This window comes from Rhizomucor pusillus (genome assembly GCF_041956525.1).
Source record: "Rhizomucor pusillus strain CBS 183.67 unplaced genomic scaffold VTP01scaffold_15, whole genome shotgun sequence".
Lineage (NCBI taxonomy): Eukaryota > Fungi > Mucoromycota > Mucoromycetes > Mucorales > Lichtheimiaceae > Rhizomucor > Rhizomucor pusillus.
Genome location: NW_027192157.1, coordinates 416716 through 433501, shown reverse-complemented (window position 1 = coordinate 433501; position 16786 = coordinate 416716). Strand labels below are relative to the sequence as shown.

Sequence of the window (16786 nt, the reverse complement as noted above, 5' to 3'; positions counted from 1 at the left end):
GATGAAAGTTATGATGTATATATTTCGAAATCGCTTGGCACTATATGTAAAGCAACTGTGTTGTCTCCACCTTCGAAAGGGATGCCTATTGCTAATAATATAAAAGTGTTAAAATTGCAGCATGCATATACAAGAACTGACGAACCATCAAATTAACCAAAAGCAGTAGCCATGTGATGCAGAGGTTGTAGTCTTGCGTCAAGAAGCTAAGGGTGGTCTTCCCCTGCATGCAATGATAAATCGGTTCACGGCGTTCTTTGATCATCAGCATGCTACAAGGATATAAAGTGTTCTAGCTGCATTTTCAAAATCGTCGAGCTCAATAATATCTGAACCAAGCATAACTCAAGTGTAGATGCTTGGAAGTTTCTGAACCAGGACGGCGCAGCGCGCTTACGCGTTCTTCTATTGCGGGTTAAAACGGGCAACGTTCGCTTTTTTGACTTTTGTGTTCCTTGCTTTTTTTTACACCGTTCTCCAATGGCAGCCGACATGGAGGTGGATACTATGAGTATCCCGCTTTCCGTCCTCAACGATGACAGAGAGCACACAATGTACTATTCACAATCTTTACCGTATGCCGACCGATTAGAAGCCGAACCCGAGAATTGGCTTGCACAAGTATGCGAGAATATTGCTATTCACGTTAAAGCTGGCGATCTCGCTCCGGGCACGTTCGCTTGGGTTAAGCGACTAGAAAGGTAGAGTTCACCCAGCCTACGGACCAGCCTTTCGGTATCTTAGTCGAGAATTTGATACATAGTTATCGAGAAATGAAACACGCAATTCCACGAGAGACACGTGCAAAGCTCGCAAAACTTTTGTATGAATTGACGGTAACGCCTGGCATGGATACATCATTGGTGGAATATTGGGCGACAGTGTGCGTCCGTCTTATAAGGTACTTACCATTCATGGCATCCATCTCAGCGCTCCCTTTCCATTGACATTCTGCTCTTTTAGGAAACCAGAACGCATTGGTCCCGAGGATCTGACGCTCGATTGGCGCCCGTTATACCAGCTCATAAAAAAACACATATCTCCAAAGACGCGACAGGTGACTCTCATTGCGGAAACGTAAGCAGTTCAGCTCAAGTTGCTGTTTGCAGATATGTCCATGTGTTAACATTGCATGCTAGAAAACATATCACGGCTGTAATACGACTTGCAGAATATGCACAACGTTTCTACCCGCCGACAGCGACTGAAGAAATTCTGCAAGAACTGTTGCCAAGTTTTACAACGCACCATGCAGAGGATGCGCTCACGGTCCAGGGTTTTCTCTCACTTTTCGTTCCAGTATCGCAGCCAAAACATTCCATTACGAAGGCTAAACTATATGATAACGGGATTCATCCAAAGGAATATTTGCCAACGATATTTTCCATGTGGTCCATGGTCACATCCTCCTTTTTATTTGATGCTCAGTGCATAGAGTTACTCTCCCGCATAGCAGAAGCGAATGTCAGCGAACCTTTTCCAGTATTCTCCAACGATCAGATCAAAACGGTCTTTACTGCATGTCTTCGAATAATGAATCTGCCAGTTGGCAGTCGAGTGGATGGCAATTCTTCGAGTGGAAATAGGACGGGCGGCTCCTCCGGACACAACCAGTATGCTGGAAGGGTGGATTTAAAAGCAGGCAGTGCGTTAATCCTCAGAAGGAAGCCTGTAAGTTTTGATAGCTCCGAGTCTTGAGTAATTCCATTAAATGCTATTCAGGAAAAATACAAAGCACTTTCTCGGTTCATGGTGTATACAATGTTCCCGGCTGGAGAAGGAGGACAAAGTGATGTCTTGGACCTACTAAGCAATCTCGTACAAGCTATCGAATTATATTATCATCCATCCAACCACGGCACTTGGTCTTATTCTTTAGCGGCGTTTACACAATGCTTATCAGGCGACTTCCTGCAACGTTGGAGAGAAGGTTGTAAATAGCAAAAGGAAAATAAGTCGAGCAAGTATTACTAACAATATTTTATAGAGCAAAAAGATGATTGCGACACACCTGTGGAACGCCGATTGACTCCAGAAATGAAACAAAAGTTTGTGCTCATATTGCGACCTTTGGCTTATTTGACCATGTTTGGCAAAGATAACTACATTGTGAGTTTCGCACAAACGACGTTGCGCCGGCTAGCATGTAAGGCTATCATCTTTATCCATTCTGTCCAATACGAACTAATTATCACTTGATACAGGGCTGGAGCCGAGTTTAATATTCCCTGGTCTTTTGGAGCGCATATATTCTTCTCTGGAAACATTGACCGAGGTAGGATGATGTTTGCTCGCCATGTGTATATATCTTTTCTCACTCGAGATCTAATAGACTCATAGAACTTCCAGTGCAATCCAAGTCCTGGCGGAAATGGCTCATCCGTTACTATATCGTGATCATTATCCTGCAGGTGGCAAGCATCTTCTTCCTCTTCTACATCTAGTTACTCCAGGCATAGATCTCGTCGATCCTCCAAAGTCCATATCGATCATTCAGTTCATTGCTAATGCGGTTATGCTTGTACCCGTTATGGATTTGACTAAAGGGAGCGGATACGACCCGGTTGAAAATGAAGTGCGCTATGAAGGCATGGAGATCGATACATCAGGACACGAAAAAGAACTTTCACCGGAGGAGGAAGATAAATTATGCAAAGCTTCTACTGAAGGTTTCGAAGACTGGCTCGCCAAATTCTTACGACAGTCGTTCATGGTCGTAAGTGTCTATTCCGAATCTCTGTTATTTTTGCTGTAAGCCCACTAACGAGTGTCGATTCCAGTTTGAAAATTTGCCTACAAGTTACAAGTCAAGCAGCCCAGCAGCTGAAAATTCAGTAGTCCATGTTCTGTTGGTAAGTGAATGACTGGATTGTCTTCTTAAATGATGATACTAAGAGTATTCAAGGTTACCTGCGATACTTTGTTCCAGCAACTATCGGATGACCTTTACGATATGGCTTTACGGATGGTTGTAGACTTTTTGACTTCTCAAGTTCTCCCAAACGCATTCCATCCTATCGGCATCTTGTGTCGCGGACTGGCCAAAGCAAACCCCTCAAAAGCTGCAAAGAAGCTAATACCATTGTGTATCTCTAATATTCAAACTGAACTCGAACACGGTGCATCTTCCCATATAGTCAACTCGTCAGCAGCAACTCCCATCCAGTCTGACTCTACTTTGCATTGGTATCAAAGCATCCTTTTTGAAGTTTGCTCAGTTCTAGGTGCAGAGCTCTTGAATTATAAGCAAGAGTTAACAAGTATCATACGTGAGATGCTTGATAAATGCAAAACGCGAACGGGATTCATGTGGGCGAGCAAAGCATTGCGACACATCCTCAGATCATTGTTATCAATCTATCCGAACGAAATGCGAAGTTTTTCTCCCGAGGAATGGAATGACAAAGGTACAATTTGATTACTCTTTGTAGATACTCATTATTTAATGATTTCTTGTAGATTTTATGAAAAGCTCTCACCGATTGTGGGGAAAGCCGGGAAATCCTCAGAATCTAAGGATTGATTGGCATGTGCCTTCCGAGAAAGAAATAGATCTAGCCATGGAGCTTTTGGAAACATTTTTGGTGCCGTCCATTGATCATGTGGAAAAACTATTCAATGATCAAGGCCAGAAATCTGCAGCAGAATTGACGAATGAATTTTGCAAACATCTCGCTATTATACGGAATTGTCTACTTGGATCTACGTGTCTAATCGGGGAGGATGGTATCGATCCAGATAAAAACATTGACGAAACCAAGAGCAGTTCAGGGTAAGTGACAAAAGCAATATACCATAGACTGCATTGGATTCAAGTTTGCTTATCATTTCTTATTTTTACTAAAGCGATGAAGAGCCAGCGGCTAGCTACACCTTTGCCAAGCTAGAGGCTGGATATGCATTGACAGATACTTCAGATCCTCGATACATCCGTACTAAGGAACTGCGCAAGAACGTTGCAGAACTTATTCACAAAGCCCTGACATACTTTTACGAGAAAAGTGAAGACGATGTTGAAAGGATGAAGCTTATTCTAAAGCTTGCTCGCAGTTTCCTTGACGACATGGGCGTCGAGAAATCTGTCCTCGACTTGCTAAAGACACGCTATAGCTATGCAAAACCAATGTTCCAGACCCCTGTGGCGCGTAAAGAATATCCACGACGTTTGCTAGGTATTGTACATCGCAGTTGATGCATATTTACAGCAGTGCTGATATACTACTTCTAGTCCTAAGAGCTTATCTGCATCATTTACAGCGTTTGCGCCACAATGCGCACGGTAGAATTCCTGAAGAATTGCACATGTCGATATTTAATGATCTAGTCAAACTATCAATGAGCTCTTACGCCGTAGTTCGCAAGTAAGTGTCAAGAAAACCCGCTTTTAAATTATATGGATACTTAAGACCTATGTAGGACTAGCCAGAATGCTTTGGCAGCGACAGCAAAGAATTTTACAGGTGCTAAAGGCTCACTGATGACCTCCATTCTCGAAGGACTACAACGAGATGAAAACTGTATGTATTCTGCAACGTTATTTGGTTCGCTACCGTATATTGATTTTTCGGGTCCACTTGTAGTGGATCCGGAAGCGCAAGCTGATCGACTTAAAGGAGCACTTTATCTATTACGGCACAAATCCATTCTATCATCTTGTCTTCGTGATTGGCGGTTTATACCCAAGTTTGTAACGTCCCTGTGCCAGGCTCAACATGAAGACAAGGTAACAAAGATAGATCAAGATATTAGTGTAATACACTGACAAGAATGTTCTTGCTAGGTCTCTGTCCAGACACTCATCCGAAAAGTCTTTCTCGATTACGTTACACACTTCACGTTTCGCAATTATCAAATCATCGATACAAGCCATGTGGATGAAAATATTCAACAACTCTGTGACCTTGCAGCAGTTAGCAGTCGTATCGATACTACCACATCTAAAGTTTTGGAACGACATCAGAGACAATCAAAGGCATATCAAGAGCTTATGGAGTTTTTGATTGTATTTATGCAAGACAGTAAAGTTCACTGGCGATTTGCAACAATGGCTGCAAGTCTTTTGGATCTATTCGTCCGACCACAGTATGCCCCTACGGCAGATTTGGCAAAGATTGCCTGCGACTGCACATTGTCGGATCTGCCTGGTCTTAGACACGTTGGCTCAGAGCTAACTACGCAGCTTTTGGACTTTATCAAGCGGCGTACATATGCCAATGGGGATGAAACAGCACTGCTTCGTGGCAACATCGAGAACCCTCTCAAGAAAGAAGTATCTTTGAACCTTGAAGACGAGAACTTTACCAATGATTTTATCAAGAAACTTTATGACCCAGTAACAGAATCGAATTATCGTGACTGGTATGTCTTCACCATTGTTTAGTTATCAATTGGATGCACATTTTACTCATAGCTTCATAACTAGCCTGTTTGCAGACGGCCACGCTAAAGGATGGCTAGTATGGCCTAATAGCTACACATTCTACGTAGCTTCTACGGGAGATTCCTTCCTCTCAAATGTCGATGACAAATGTCGAGAAGCCTACGACGAGTTTCGCAAGGTGTTTACCACCGAGAGTTATTGGAAAAAGCTCGGTGACTTTATGTCTCAAGAAATTTCGAACCCTCAGGAAGACGTTTTTCATACATCCAATGCTTTGCTTTGCAAAAGTATTTTCAAAATATATTGGAATGAACCGCTGCACGAAGCAAAGCAAATTATTACCCAGTTCTGTGATGCTTCTGATCAAAAGAATCAGCAAAGAGCAGGTGCCGAACTGGTAGCCGGACTTGTACGTGGTATGAAGCATTGGCCAATCGCCAAGAGCGCGAAGGTGTGGGAATGGCTCTCGCCGCTTCTGCAAAAGACATTTGCCAATATCACCCCGGACTCCTTGACTTACTGGGAGAGCTGTGTACGATATTGTGCTGTAAGTAAGCTGCAATTATGTTTAGATTACGAAGGATGATTGATTAAATATTTGCATAGCAACGTCGGGATCCTCGCCGCATTTTGCCGCTTATTGAAATCATATTCGGCGCCGGGTTTGACGCAAACTCGGACGCTGCCTTTGTAGAGGCTAGCAAACTAATTTTGAAGAAAGCTATTCTGAATACCTTGACGTGGTGGGCGACTCCTCTCGCAGACAGATTATTACCGACACTTTTTGACAACATCCAACATCCTTACAAGCAAGTGCGTGAAGCAATTGCAAGTGATATCAACGCAGCAGTGCAGCTGCATTGGACCCCCGGTTTTCACAGCATAGACGATCTTTTGCAACGAGCGCGTCAAGGCCCGCTAATGCCTCTTGCAACCTGTGGCCAAGACACAGTATATTTGGAGACACTTCTTGGAAACTTGGATAGATGGCAATCGGAGTTGCAGCCTGCGCATATAGCCGGATCACAAGACTATATCAATGGAAGCAAGACAGGTAAAATATATATATATTTAAAGGCTGTTGAAGAATATATTGCTCATTATTGTTATAGTTCTTTGTTGGTTAACGGAAGGTTTGACACGATGGCGCGTAGCAGGCACTATTCCTTTCACCCGTTCTCTTTGGCCCAAGATATTCATCATGCAAGAAGTTCATGATGATCAAGATCTTCAGCAAATGAGCGGCAAGGTCCTTCAATTTTTTGCGCAATACTACTATCCACCATCCATTATTGCATCCATACTTGAACAATTCATACAAGTGCTCACTGGATCAGAGAGCTGGCGTATCAGGATCCGTGCGTTGCCAATATTGCAAATATTTTATTTCAAAAACTACTTCTTCATGGAAGCTGATCAACGGGCTCGCATCATGGATGTTGTGAGTGATATGCTTCTTGATACGCAATTGGAGGCAAGTGTAAAATGTAGATCTTGGCAGAAATTATCTGCAATCTAACGCAGAATTTGTTCCTTTTTCTATACAGGTGCGACAAATGGCTGCAGTGACTTTAGGTGGTCTGGTGCGATGCTCTCAGCGTGACACGATTGATATTGTAAGAGAACGATTCACAAAGCTTCTCCAAACCAACATCCCTAGAAGGAAACGAAGCAGAGAGACGGGCAAGATCATCGAGACCCCCGAGTTCCGGGTCGCGCTACTCAAGAAACATGCTGGCGTACTTGGATTGTCGTGTTTGGTCAACGCTTTCCCGTACGATGTGCCCAAATGGATGCCAGAGGTTGTTTGTCAGCTAGCAGAATGCATGTCAGATCCTGCCGAAATTCAGGTATGTTTTATCAAGCTTATTGCTTGCAATATGGTGTGCTTACATACGACCAAACTTCTTAGGCAACTATAAGGAAAACGTTTTCAGACTTTAAGAGGACACATTGCGATACATGGCACGAAGACATGACCAAATTTACGGAAGAACAGCTATCTACATTGAATGACGTGCTGATATCGCCCTCATATTACGCTTAAGCAATAAACGACATTCTTCAGCCTAACTAGGCTCCAGGCGAGCTACGTTTGCACGATAAGCGACTGCTTGGGTTGATAGGGCTAAATGTAAACATATGCGCTGAAAGTATGCAATGCACTCCATACGCTCTGCAGATATAAAGGCTGATATCGTCCCCACATCCTCATTGGTGTAACGTAAAGTGGCATTGTTTTGAGATATAACAAATCTATTTTCACATGTGAACCGTATAATGTCTTCTATCATTGCTAAACACGTCTCGGTTCTTCGTACAAGATTGCAACGGGCTCCACTCCTGACTGACACTGTAAATTGATGGAAGCTCTTAACGTGGCTGAGTCTGGATTAAGCACGAATAAAAGTAGGTCTATTTCCATTTTCTTTGTCCACTTTTTTGAAAAATGTCCAGAGTTTACATTGGACGCCTCGCTCGCGACACTAGAGAACGAGATCTTGAAGATCTGTTCAAAGATTGCGGAACGATCCGCGAGATTAATCTTAAGAGCGGTTACGGCTTTGTGGAGTTTAAGCACTCTCAAGATGCCCGCGATGCTGTTTACAAATACCACGGCAAAAGCTTCCTTGGAGAGAGGTAAAGCAGGGTGCGGATGGATATATCATGTGAGTATGTACTGATGAAATACTCTGAAGAATCATTGTAGAAATTGCTCGTGGTACTCGTCGCAGTAGACGAGAAGATCGTGGCCGTGACGACAGGTTGCGTGTTGCTTTGTCAGGACCACTTGGAGCAGCAGGAAAACTCAAGCGGCTCTTTTTCTTTATATAGAAGGTCCCGCTACCGTGTTATGGTCGAAAACATCCCCGAAGGAACCAGCTGGCAGGTACGAGTTCTCTCCCGCGTCTACTCTCTCTCTCTCTCTTTTGCTTTCGCTTGGTTCGCATGCGATCCGGCTCTCTCTCTCTCCTTCCCCCCTCGGCTCTTTGTCTCTCTTTTGGGTTTCGGTATGGTGTTGTCTCTGCTTGAGTCTAAATCGTCTTCCTCTCTCTCTCTCCCTTTCTTCCGGGACCCTTGGCTGGTACTCTCTCTAGGATCTCAAGGATTTGATGCGCAAGGCTGGTGAGGTGACGTTTGCAGATATTTTCAGAAGCCGTCCTGGTGAAGGGTAAGTTGTAACAGTGATTGAAAAGATATATTCAATGGCTAACATTTATCCGGGGAAAATTTCCTAAAGTGTGGTTGAATTCGCACACCGATCGGATATGGAGTATGCTTTAAGAAGATTGGATGGTGCTGAACTCAAGGGCTCCAAGGTGAAGCTCTTTGAGGTAAGAGGATACAAATAAGTTATTTGCAATTGTTCAAAGTATATTAACTGAATGACCAGGACTCTCGCCGTTCCTCTCGCAGATCACGCAGCCGATCTGTTTCCCGTAGCCGCAGCCCGCCTCGTCACCGTTCATCGCGCCGTCGTTCTCCATCCTATTCGCGCTCCCGCTCTCGGTCTCGCTCCCCTAGACGCCGAGGCGGCCGAAGCAGCCGCCGTGAGGAGGATCTCGACATGAGGGATAGAAGCCCCGCTGACAAACGATCCAGAAGCGCTTCTCATCGGGCAAAGAGCCGTTCACCCGTTCGATCGCGTTCGCGCTCTCCTGCTCCTTCGCGATCCCGCTCCCCGACTGGCGGCGAACGCTCTCGTACTCCTTCGCGCTCACGCTCTCGTTCCCCTGCCCGCAATGGATATAGGTAAACTCTAGGCACGGAGGAATACGCCACAGCCTTGCTAACTAATATTGTATCTGCAGCGACGCGGAGTAAGTAAATGTCTTTAAAGCATCAGATTCTTTAAACGATGAAAAGTTATCTCAAAATATGTGTCTCTCTCGCTCTGTTTCATTCTCATTTGAATAAAAATGCCTTCAGCTACAGTTTTTTAACCGGTACTAATTTGACTGTGTCAGTTTCGGCACACTTTTTAAACGATTGTTTCTGGCCCACGAGCTTCGTTTGTTCCCTGTCCTTTCCTGACGTGATAGGCACAATATGAACTTTAACACCACTGTTCTTTTTGACCCTGAATACTATTCACTTTTGCTAGTAACCGTCTACAAAAATGGTCTAGCTACTACTATGCCGCGTGTGTCTTCGAATGTTGCAGTCAACGCTAGAATCTCTGTTGTACCCCCACTTACTTAGAAGAAGTGGTATGCTTGAAGCATTAGAGGGGATGTTTTACACCATTCAAATCCACGCAAATGTGTCTGGTCGCCGAATGTCTGGAAGATGTGGATCACTCTATCTATCCAATATGTACCTTCTGATTTCGGCTGCTAGTTTTGATGGCGATGGCATTTATCTGCGAACGCTGTCAGGATAAATCGTATCGCTTTAATAAACATTTGCTCCAAGTAAGATGAGGTAGTATCTACAGAGTGTCTCCAGCTGTATGGCTCCCATTCAGTATAATTCTCGATCCTAAATATGTCCAGCAAAAACTTGTGAGCAGCTGGGAATCGTTTCAAAGATGCAAGTGACAGCTGGGCGTTCTGTTCCTGCTTTATCATTGACATTTTTAAAGTAGATAACTTGCTGTTGCAGGGTGCGATGATGGTGAGCTGCACCTCTAAATCCTTTATGTGGGGCAACGGCCGGTTGTTGCGCCGGGCGACGTGTTGCTGGACGCTGTCCCACAAAGCGAAGGCTGTTCGGCAGCAAGGACACCGGTTGATCAGGCAGCCGATCACCTGTAATGGTCCAGGCTGGCCTGTTACCATTGAATGTTGGCTCGGTGATCGTGCCAAAGAGCCTAATACCGGGCCCGTCCAGAGCAACGATGGTTCTCAAGATCTCTTACACCGGGGTAGACCGCAAAAGCGTGGCGCGACAGACACACGGGCGTTGACGTTAAGATGAGGGGAAGTAAGAGGCATTTTATAAAAGGTTCTAGTAAGCAGTGGTCAACGAACTTCGGTGGTAGATTGCGAAGAGACGCGTGCCCTTTCCACTTGCACCACTTTGAAAAGAGGATATGCCTCGGACTTTGTAATTACGTTTTAGTCGATGGGTGTGTGGCTCGTTCTTTTCTTCGTGCTTTAACCTTGGAGATGCTAAAGATTGTCGGTTCAAGATCAGTTAGCTTTGCCCCAGCTTTGCTTGTATGTACCAGTTGCGAATGTATCGTCCAGAGCTTTGCGCACTCACCAGTATACACGTAGCAGACGACGACCGCGCGGACTTTGTCGTCTGCCTCTGCTGCTTTAAAACCGACCGATGTCTCCGCTGGACAGAAAGCAGCAAGTATCCTTCTTGTCTTGCAACGACATTGTGCCCGCAAGCTGAGACCATGTTCTTCTGTATAGAATCAAATCAAAAATCAAATGAAGCATACAGTCACCTTGGTGCCTGGCGACGGCGTCGGCAAAGAGTTGTCTGACGCGGTCAAGGCCGTCTTTGAGGCCGCCAAGGCGCCTATCGAGTGGGAGCAATTCGATCTGTCTGGCCACGTTTCGCTGAACGATGATTTGATGAAGGAAACGCTTGCATCACTCCGGCGCAACAAGGTCGGACTCAAAGGCATCTTGTTTACGCCCGTATCCCGCCTCGGTCACAAGTCTTTCAACGTATCCATGCGCAAGGTAAAAAGGCAAGGTGAATTTAAATAAGCGGATGCTAATGGTCTGCTGTGGGACAATAGGACCTTGACATTTATGCTTCGATCTCGCTTATCCGGAACATCCCCGGCGTCCCGAGTCGGTTCCAGGACGTGGATTTGGCCATCATTAGAGAAAACACAGAAGGCGAATACTCTGGTCTCGAGCACCAAGTAAGCCGTTAGATTTATGACATATGTGCAGAAGCTGACTCTATTGGGCTGCTAGTCCTTTCCCGGTGTAGTGGAATCTCTCAAAATTGTCACGAGAACAAAGACGGAACGTATTGCACGTTTCGCGTTCGATTTCGCTCTACGGAACAACCGCAAAAAAGTGACATGCATTCACAAGGCTAATATCATGTACGTATAGTAGAGAAAAATAGGAGGATACGTCTGTATTTACTTTGTGGATGTTAGGAAACTCGGCGATGGTCTATTTTTGCAGACATGTCGCGATATCGCGCAAGAGTACAAAGAAGCCGGTATTCAATTCACTGACATGATTGTAGACAATGCATCCATGCAGCTTGTGTCGAGACCTCAGCAGTTTGATGTTTTGGTCATGCCAAACTTGTACGGTAGCATCCTGTCCAACGTTGGTGCGGCCCTGGTAGGCGGTCCTGGTATCATTCCGGGAGCCAACTATGGTCGAGAATACGCCGTCTTTGAGCCGGTATGTGGGAATCCACAAAGATTCAGGGATTGTTGGCTTACACTTATACTGTCGTCTTGTCAGGGATGCCGCCACGTCGGATCGGATATTGGAGGCAGCAACATTGCAAACCCTACAGCCATGATCCTCAGTTCTGTCATGATGCTCCGTCATTTGGGACTTGACGAACACGCTAACCGCATCTCCAATTCTGTTTTCCGAATTATCGAAAGAGGACACGTATGTTGATCGGTCCACCTAGTCTTTTCCCTTTGTTTCTAATCATGTTTTTAGGTCAAGACACGCGATATGGGAGGCGACAGCTCTACCACCGAGTTTACCGAGGCTATCATCAAAGATCTCTAAAGTGGAAATAAAGAATACCCATAAATACGAAACACACTAAATTCGTTTCGAAGCGACGTGGCTCAGGACAAACTGGTCATGGTAATCACCCAGTGTTTCTATTTACGTTCATTATCATAACCTGATGATACAATGGATACCAGCAGGACCGTATTCTCTCTTTCTAATCATTCAATGTTGTTGAGATCATGCAATTTACATTTATGTCAGCTGAAAATATTCTAATTTTTCATTGTTCTGTCTATTTCTTCTTGCAGTTGACGTATCTTCGATGATTCTTGAGGTTTTTTTGCGTCTTGAACTTTGAATGACAAACATTACACTGAAAGCGGTAGCTCTAAATAGTCATTGTTTGCACTTTAGATCAATGCTTTTTCAATGTCAGGATATCCATGCAGAAATTGCACTTACAGGTTTGTGTTTCAAATTCACATGCTCTTTTACCCGCTCTCGTGTAGGAAATCGCTCATCACATTCTTTGCAGGACTACGACAAAGAAAAGTAATGGTAAATATATGTATATCGCTTCAGCTAATACTGAAAGTTTTCCACTTGCCAGTTCGAATGGATGCTCGTTCCTCTGGTGAGCGTAAAGACTGAAAGGATAACTGTAAACTCGACCACAATCCGGGTACGTACACTCATATGTATGCTTGGCCTACACGTATGCTTTATGAGCTTGTTGTGAGAAATATAGAATTCATCACTTGCCATGAAAATTACCTTTGAGCGCCGTGCATCGTAACCTAGCTGACGCCTTCTTCCTTCAGGTAGGTCTCCATATTCTTCATCTTCTTCTCCGTCGTTGTACTCCTCGCTCTCATCCGGGGTAAAATATTCATCCTCCCCTTCTTCTTCCTCGTCATCGTCGGCTTTTTCGCTCGTTTCAGAACCTTCTTCCGTTGCATCGTCTTCTTTCATCGCGCCGCTGGACGCGTCTACTTCTTGTTCCTCATCCTCCGTGGAAAAGTCTTCCATATCTGTATCTTGATCTGATTCCTGCTCGATATACTGTGCGCGGGAAACACGGCGTGTTTTCGGTACTCTTTCAACGACACTCTCTGCGTCGCTGTCGCTGTTGTCGACATCGCTCGCTGTGGTTTCGGAGTACATCGAGTCATCCGAAATATTGCGTTTTCGCGAAGATCGTGTTTGACTGCGAGTACGAGGTGTCATAATTGCAAAGAGACAAAATAGATGAGTTGATGAGTGATGGCTAAGAAAACGTAGAAGCAGAAGGAGGTGAAAAAAAATTAAAGCATCAACAGACTCTCTATTTTATGCAAACAGCAGGGCCGATCATCGACCCATTGTCTTTCCACCGCAAAATTCTTGGAAGAACAAGTCAAGGACAATGGAATGCTCTCGTCGTCATTATCTACGCAGTAAAATCGATGCAGTAGCTGTCGATACTGTGTGTATGCATTGATCGTCTTTGTAAGCAATGTTTACGTGGCATGAATATACGAGCAGTCAATGTTGACAGCGGAATAACGATCAATGCAGGGACTCGTGGTACGATTCATGTACGCTCTGTTTGCGCTGGTATTACTACTGTATTGTCTAGGCTTCATTCGGTACCATAGTCCGCCACTTTACTTATTCAGAAGTACTTTGGAAAAGACTATATAGGCTGGAATTTGGCACTGTTTTGATGACTCTAAATATGCGTAACGACCATGAGCCCATGACTATTGGTAACACTCATCTTGGTCAAACGTCGATGTAATGTTACCAAATCCGGGGAAAGCCAGCGATTGTCCATCGGTCAACCTAGCACGAGACCCTTTTCTTGCGCGACGCTAAATGTAAACAAAAGGACGGAGTCTGCAGCAGAGCATTCAGTCTGTCACTACTACTCACTACGGCAACGATTGCCCAATCTTTACTTTATGTATGCACATATAAAAATGTCACCGAGATCTTGCTTGTTCTCCTCTTCTTTCTTTTCTATTTCATTATACCGTCTCTCCCCACTTTTCTGCTTCTTTTTTAAAGATCTTTCTCACCACCGCATACTATCTTAAATGTATCCGGCAGCGGCACCGCCTATTCCTTCCGCAGCATTCTCGCCAGCAACGCCTTACTACGGCTACCCGACGCCGGCTTCATCGTTGTACCCTCCGGCATCGTCTTTTGATCCAATGATGATGCGGCAAGGTCCACTGCCAGTGATGCCTCCACCGCCGCAACCAGGTTGGTATCTTGTTGGAGTTATATGTTTAAGATTTACTTATATTACATGGAACTTGTTTCTTTTGCCTCTAGCATATCTCGACAATGCGCCGCCACCAGCAAGCATGATGCCCTATACACCTGCAAGTGCACTGCAACCTCCTCCACCGCCCTTGCCAGGTGCAATGGCTCCTCCTCCACCTCCACTGCCTCCGCCGCCACCCCCACCACTCATGCCGGGCGGGCCACCGATGAGTTGCTGGCAAGAATGTATGGCGTGGTAAAGTAAACAAAAGATTCATGGGGACACTCACGATTTAACTCTGTGGTTGCTAGTCTTACGGTGACGTTGTGTTGCTGTTTCTTGTATGATGAATACGAGCATCATCGCGCCGACCCGGATTACCAGTATTAGCGCGAAGTATTATTATTTTTTTTTTACTGTACATAGAATTTTTAGGAAACAGCCTCCTCGCGAACCTTTTGACACATATATAAAGATGTATATCCCGTCCGCTTGTACTTGTTTTGCAACGGTTGTGCAAGCAACAAATCATCATTATACGTCACGGGTCGCAGTTGTTTCGTCGGCACAGCAGCGCTGCTGGGTTACAAGTACTACAAAACTGCTCGTCGCATGATGTATACAGCGATCATCAGAGCACTCTTGAAAACAGCTAAATTAGCGTCTAACTCGAGACTGTGCTGTGTAAATTATTTACTGAACGTGATCAAGGTTGCGAAGTAACAAAACCTCCCTAAAGTTAAAGTGCTCTTTTTCCCTTCACGTGCTTAAAACGATGATGAACAATTGTTTGGTCACTTTGTGATGTACTCAAACAATCCTTTGCGGGATTTTCATTTAAGCGGGCGGCGCAGTATACCCAATCTTCTTGCGTCTCAAAACTTGCTGGATACCTCTTTACGGTAGTAAAACTCCATTCTTGATACAGCTTGCTACTCAGCACGTTGTCAAAGTAAATAGGCTCAATTCTTCAATAGCTGGACCCACTCCTAGTTTAACGCAGGAGTTGTCTACTTAGGGCAGGAGCTGATTGCAATCCGCAAGAGACGATCTCCATGTGCAAGGAAAGGGGCTTTCGAATAAGGCTGCATGAAGACTGAGTTGAAATCGCCACTGGGACGTGAGTAAAATGCACTTTATACAGGCACACTCACATTCGTGGGAAAAAACCATTCCTTTTCTTCCTGGTTTGTTTTTTCGTGCATAGCATGGTGGTTCTTATTGCGAGAAGAGCGTTGAATGTTACTGCAAAGCAGGCACTGCGTCGCTCGTTTGCGAGCTCGGCAACTGGCAAGTATAGACATAGATGACAGAGACTACCAGTGAGACTTACCAATCCTCATAGTCCTTGTAAGCATCCTGCGAGGGAATGAAGAAGAAAATCACACATAACCGTTAGCTATTAGAATTCGCGAAAAGAATCAATTGGATTGATTGGTTTGGGCCAAATGGGCCAAGGCATGGCTAAAAACCTCGCCGAGAAATACAACGGTCCCTTTTATGTCTACGACATTAACCGGGCAGCGCTGGACAAGTTTGTGGATGCGTATCCAAAAGCCAAAGCAGCGGCGAGTCCTGCCGATCTTGCGGACAAGGCAAGCACCGTGATTACCATGCTGCCTGAAGCTACACATGTCCAGCAAGTATACGATGCCATGCTGGATGCGGTTGACCAGGAAAGCGTGCTTGTAGACTCTAGCACGATCGACACTGAGGTCGCGCAACGGGTCGCTGCTACTGTCATGAAGACCAAGAATGCAAAGGCATTCGATGCACCCGTCAGTGGAGGTGAGGAACCGGTTGTTCACCTGGCCTTTTTTTGTATCTGGGAGCACTGATCATCAGCATCATTATCATCCGTGCATATGCATTTACTTAGGCACCGTGGGCGCTGAAGCTGGCACGCTGACATTTATGGTGGGAGCGCCGTCTGTGGCCGATTTTGAGCACATCAAGCCAACACTGTCCATGATGGGCCGCAACGTCGTGTACTGCGGTGCCAACGGCACAGGACAAATTGCAAAGTTATGCAACAATATGCTGCTCGCGATTTCCATGATTGGAGTATCCGAGGCGATGCTGCTAGGTACACGACTAGGCATGGATCCAAAGCTGCTAGGGGGAATCATCAACACGTCGTCGGGTCGATGCTGGAGCTCGGATACGTACAATCCTCACCCGGGAGTTATCCCGAACGCTCCTGCTGGACGAGACTACAAGGGAGGATTCAGCAACAAGCTGATGGCCAAGGATCTGCGGTTGGCCATGAAAGCCGCCTTGGATTCACACACCAACCCCGTCCTGGGAACCACGGCTGCACAGCTGTACAACCAACTTTCAAACGCGGAGGATTTTGGCACGCTGGATTTCTCGAGTGTCTACAAGTGGATGCAACAGCAACAGAGAACTGAGCAGACTAATGTTGGAAATACCATAGAAACTGTATAAAATGTCTGTATGACTATATTAAAAAAGGAAGAAAAAAGAGATTATGTACATGTGTATGTAAAAAGGCGCGTGAAGACGAAA

The 16786-nt window shown here is 45.1% G+C and overlaps 7 protein-coding genes across 7 annotated transcripts; 5 read left to right on the top strand and 2 right to left on the bottom strand.

The window, feature by feature from the left end:
* Nucleotides 1–480: 480 nt before the first annotated feature.
* Nucleotides 481–7427, top strand: VTP01DRAFT_3151 (uncharacterized protein; the record flags this gene model as incomplete). The annotated part of the gene is made up of 21 exons (XM_069381691.1): nt 481–701; nt 764–901; nt 964–1077; nt 1140–1671; nt 1723–1930; nt 1988–2146; nt 2205–2275; nt 2333–2716; nt 2781–2852; nt 2906–3407; nt 3460–3772; nt 3847–4172; nt 4229–4361; nt 4417–4517; nt 4581–4723; nt 4781–5358; nt 5423–5927; nt 5987–6434; nt 6493–6854; nt 6928–7230; nt 7293–7427. The coding sequence occupies 21 exons, from the start codon at nt 481–483 to the stop codon at nt 7425–7427; spliced, it is 5748 nt and encodes a 1915-aa protein (XP_069236798.1).
* A 402-nt stretch (nt 7428–7829) lies between these two features.
* On the top strand, nt 7830–9205 carry VTP01DRAFT_3150 (uncharacterized protein; the record flags this gene model as incomplete). The annotated part of the gene is made up of 7 exons (XM_069381690.1): nt 7830–8020; nt 8080–8145; nt 8216–8270; nt 8479–8552; nt 8622–8715; nt 8775–9133; nt 9193–9205. The coding sequence occupies 7 exons, from the start codon at nt 7830–7832 to the stop codon at nt 9203–9205; spliced, it is 852 nt and encodes a 283-aa protein (XP_069236797.1).
* Nucleotides 9206–9717: 512 nt separating this feature from the next.
* Nucleotides 9718–10317, bottom strand: VTP01DRAFT_3149 (uncharacterized protein; the record flags this gene model as incomplete). Its single annotated transcript, XM_069381688.1, has 2 exons — nt 9718–10193; nt 10242–10317. The coding sequence occupies 2 exons, from the start codon at nt 10315–10317 to the stop codon at nt 9718–9720; spliced, it is 552 nt and encodes a 183-aa protein (XP_069236796.1).
* Nucleotides 10318–10491: 174 nt separating this feature from the next.
* On the top strand, nt 10492–12057 carry VTP01DRAFT_3148 (uncharacterized protein; the record flags this gene model as incomplete). The annotated part of the gene is made up of 8 exons (XM_069381687.1): nt 10492–10542; nt 10603–10680; nt 10747–11022; nt 11082–11210; nt 11266–11399; nt 11457–11712; nt 11776–11931; nt 11986–12057. The coding sequence occupies 8 exons, from the start codon at nt 10492–10494 to the stop codon at nt 12055–12057; spliced, it is 1152 nt and encodes a 383-aa protein (XP_069236795.1).
* Nucleotides 12058–12298: 241 nt separating this feature from the next.
* Nucleotides 12299–13233, bottom strand: VTP01DRAFT_3147 (uncharacterized protein; the record flags this gene model as incomplete). Its single annotated transcript, XM_069381686.1, has 4 exons — nt 12299–12394; nt 12469–12543; nt 12614–12715; nt 12781–13233. The coding sequence occupies 4 exons, from the start codon at nt 13231–13233 to the stop codon at nt 12299–12301; spliced, it is 726 nt and encodes a 241-aa protein (XP_069236794.1).
* Nucleotides 13234–14084: 851 nt separating this feature from the next.
* On the top strand, nt 14085–14980 carry VTP01DRAFT_3146 (uncharacterized protein; the record flags this gene model as incomplete). Its single annotated transcript, XM_069381685.1, has 3 exons — nt 14085–14253; nt 14326–14512; nt 14812–14980. The coding sequence occupies 3 exons, from the start codon at nt 14085–14087 to the stop codon at nt 14978–14980; spliced, it is 525 nt and encodes a 174-aa protein (XP_069236793.1).
* Nucleotides 14981–15705: 725 nt separating this feature from the next.
* Nucleotides 15706–16705, top strand: VTP01DRAFT_3145 (uncharacterized protein; the record flags this gene model as incomplete). The annotated part of the gene is made up of 2 exons (XM_069381684.1): nt 15706–16045; nt 16137–16705. 2 exons carry the CDS (start codon nt 15706–15708, stop codon nt 16703–16705), a joined length of 909 nt encoding a protein of 302 aa, XP_069236792.1.
* Between the last annotated feature and the right edge of the window lie 81 nt (nt 16706–16786).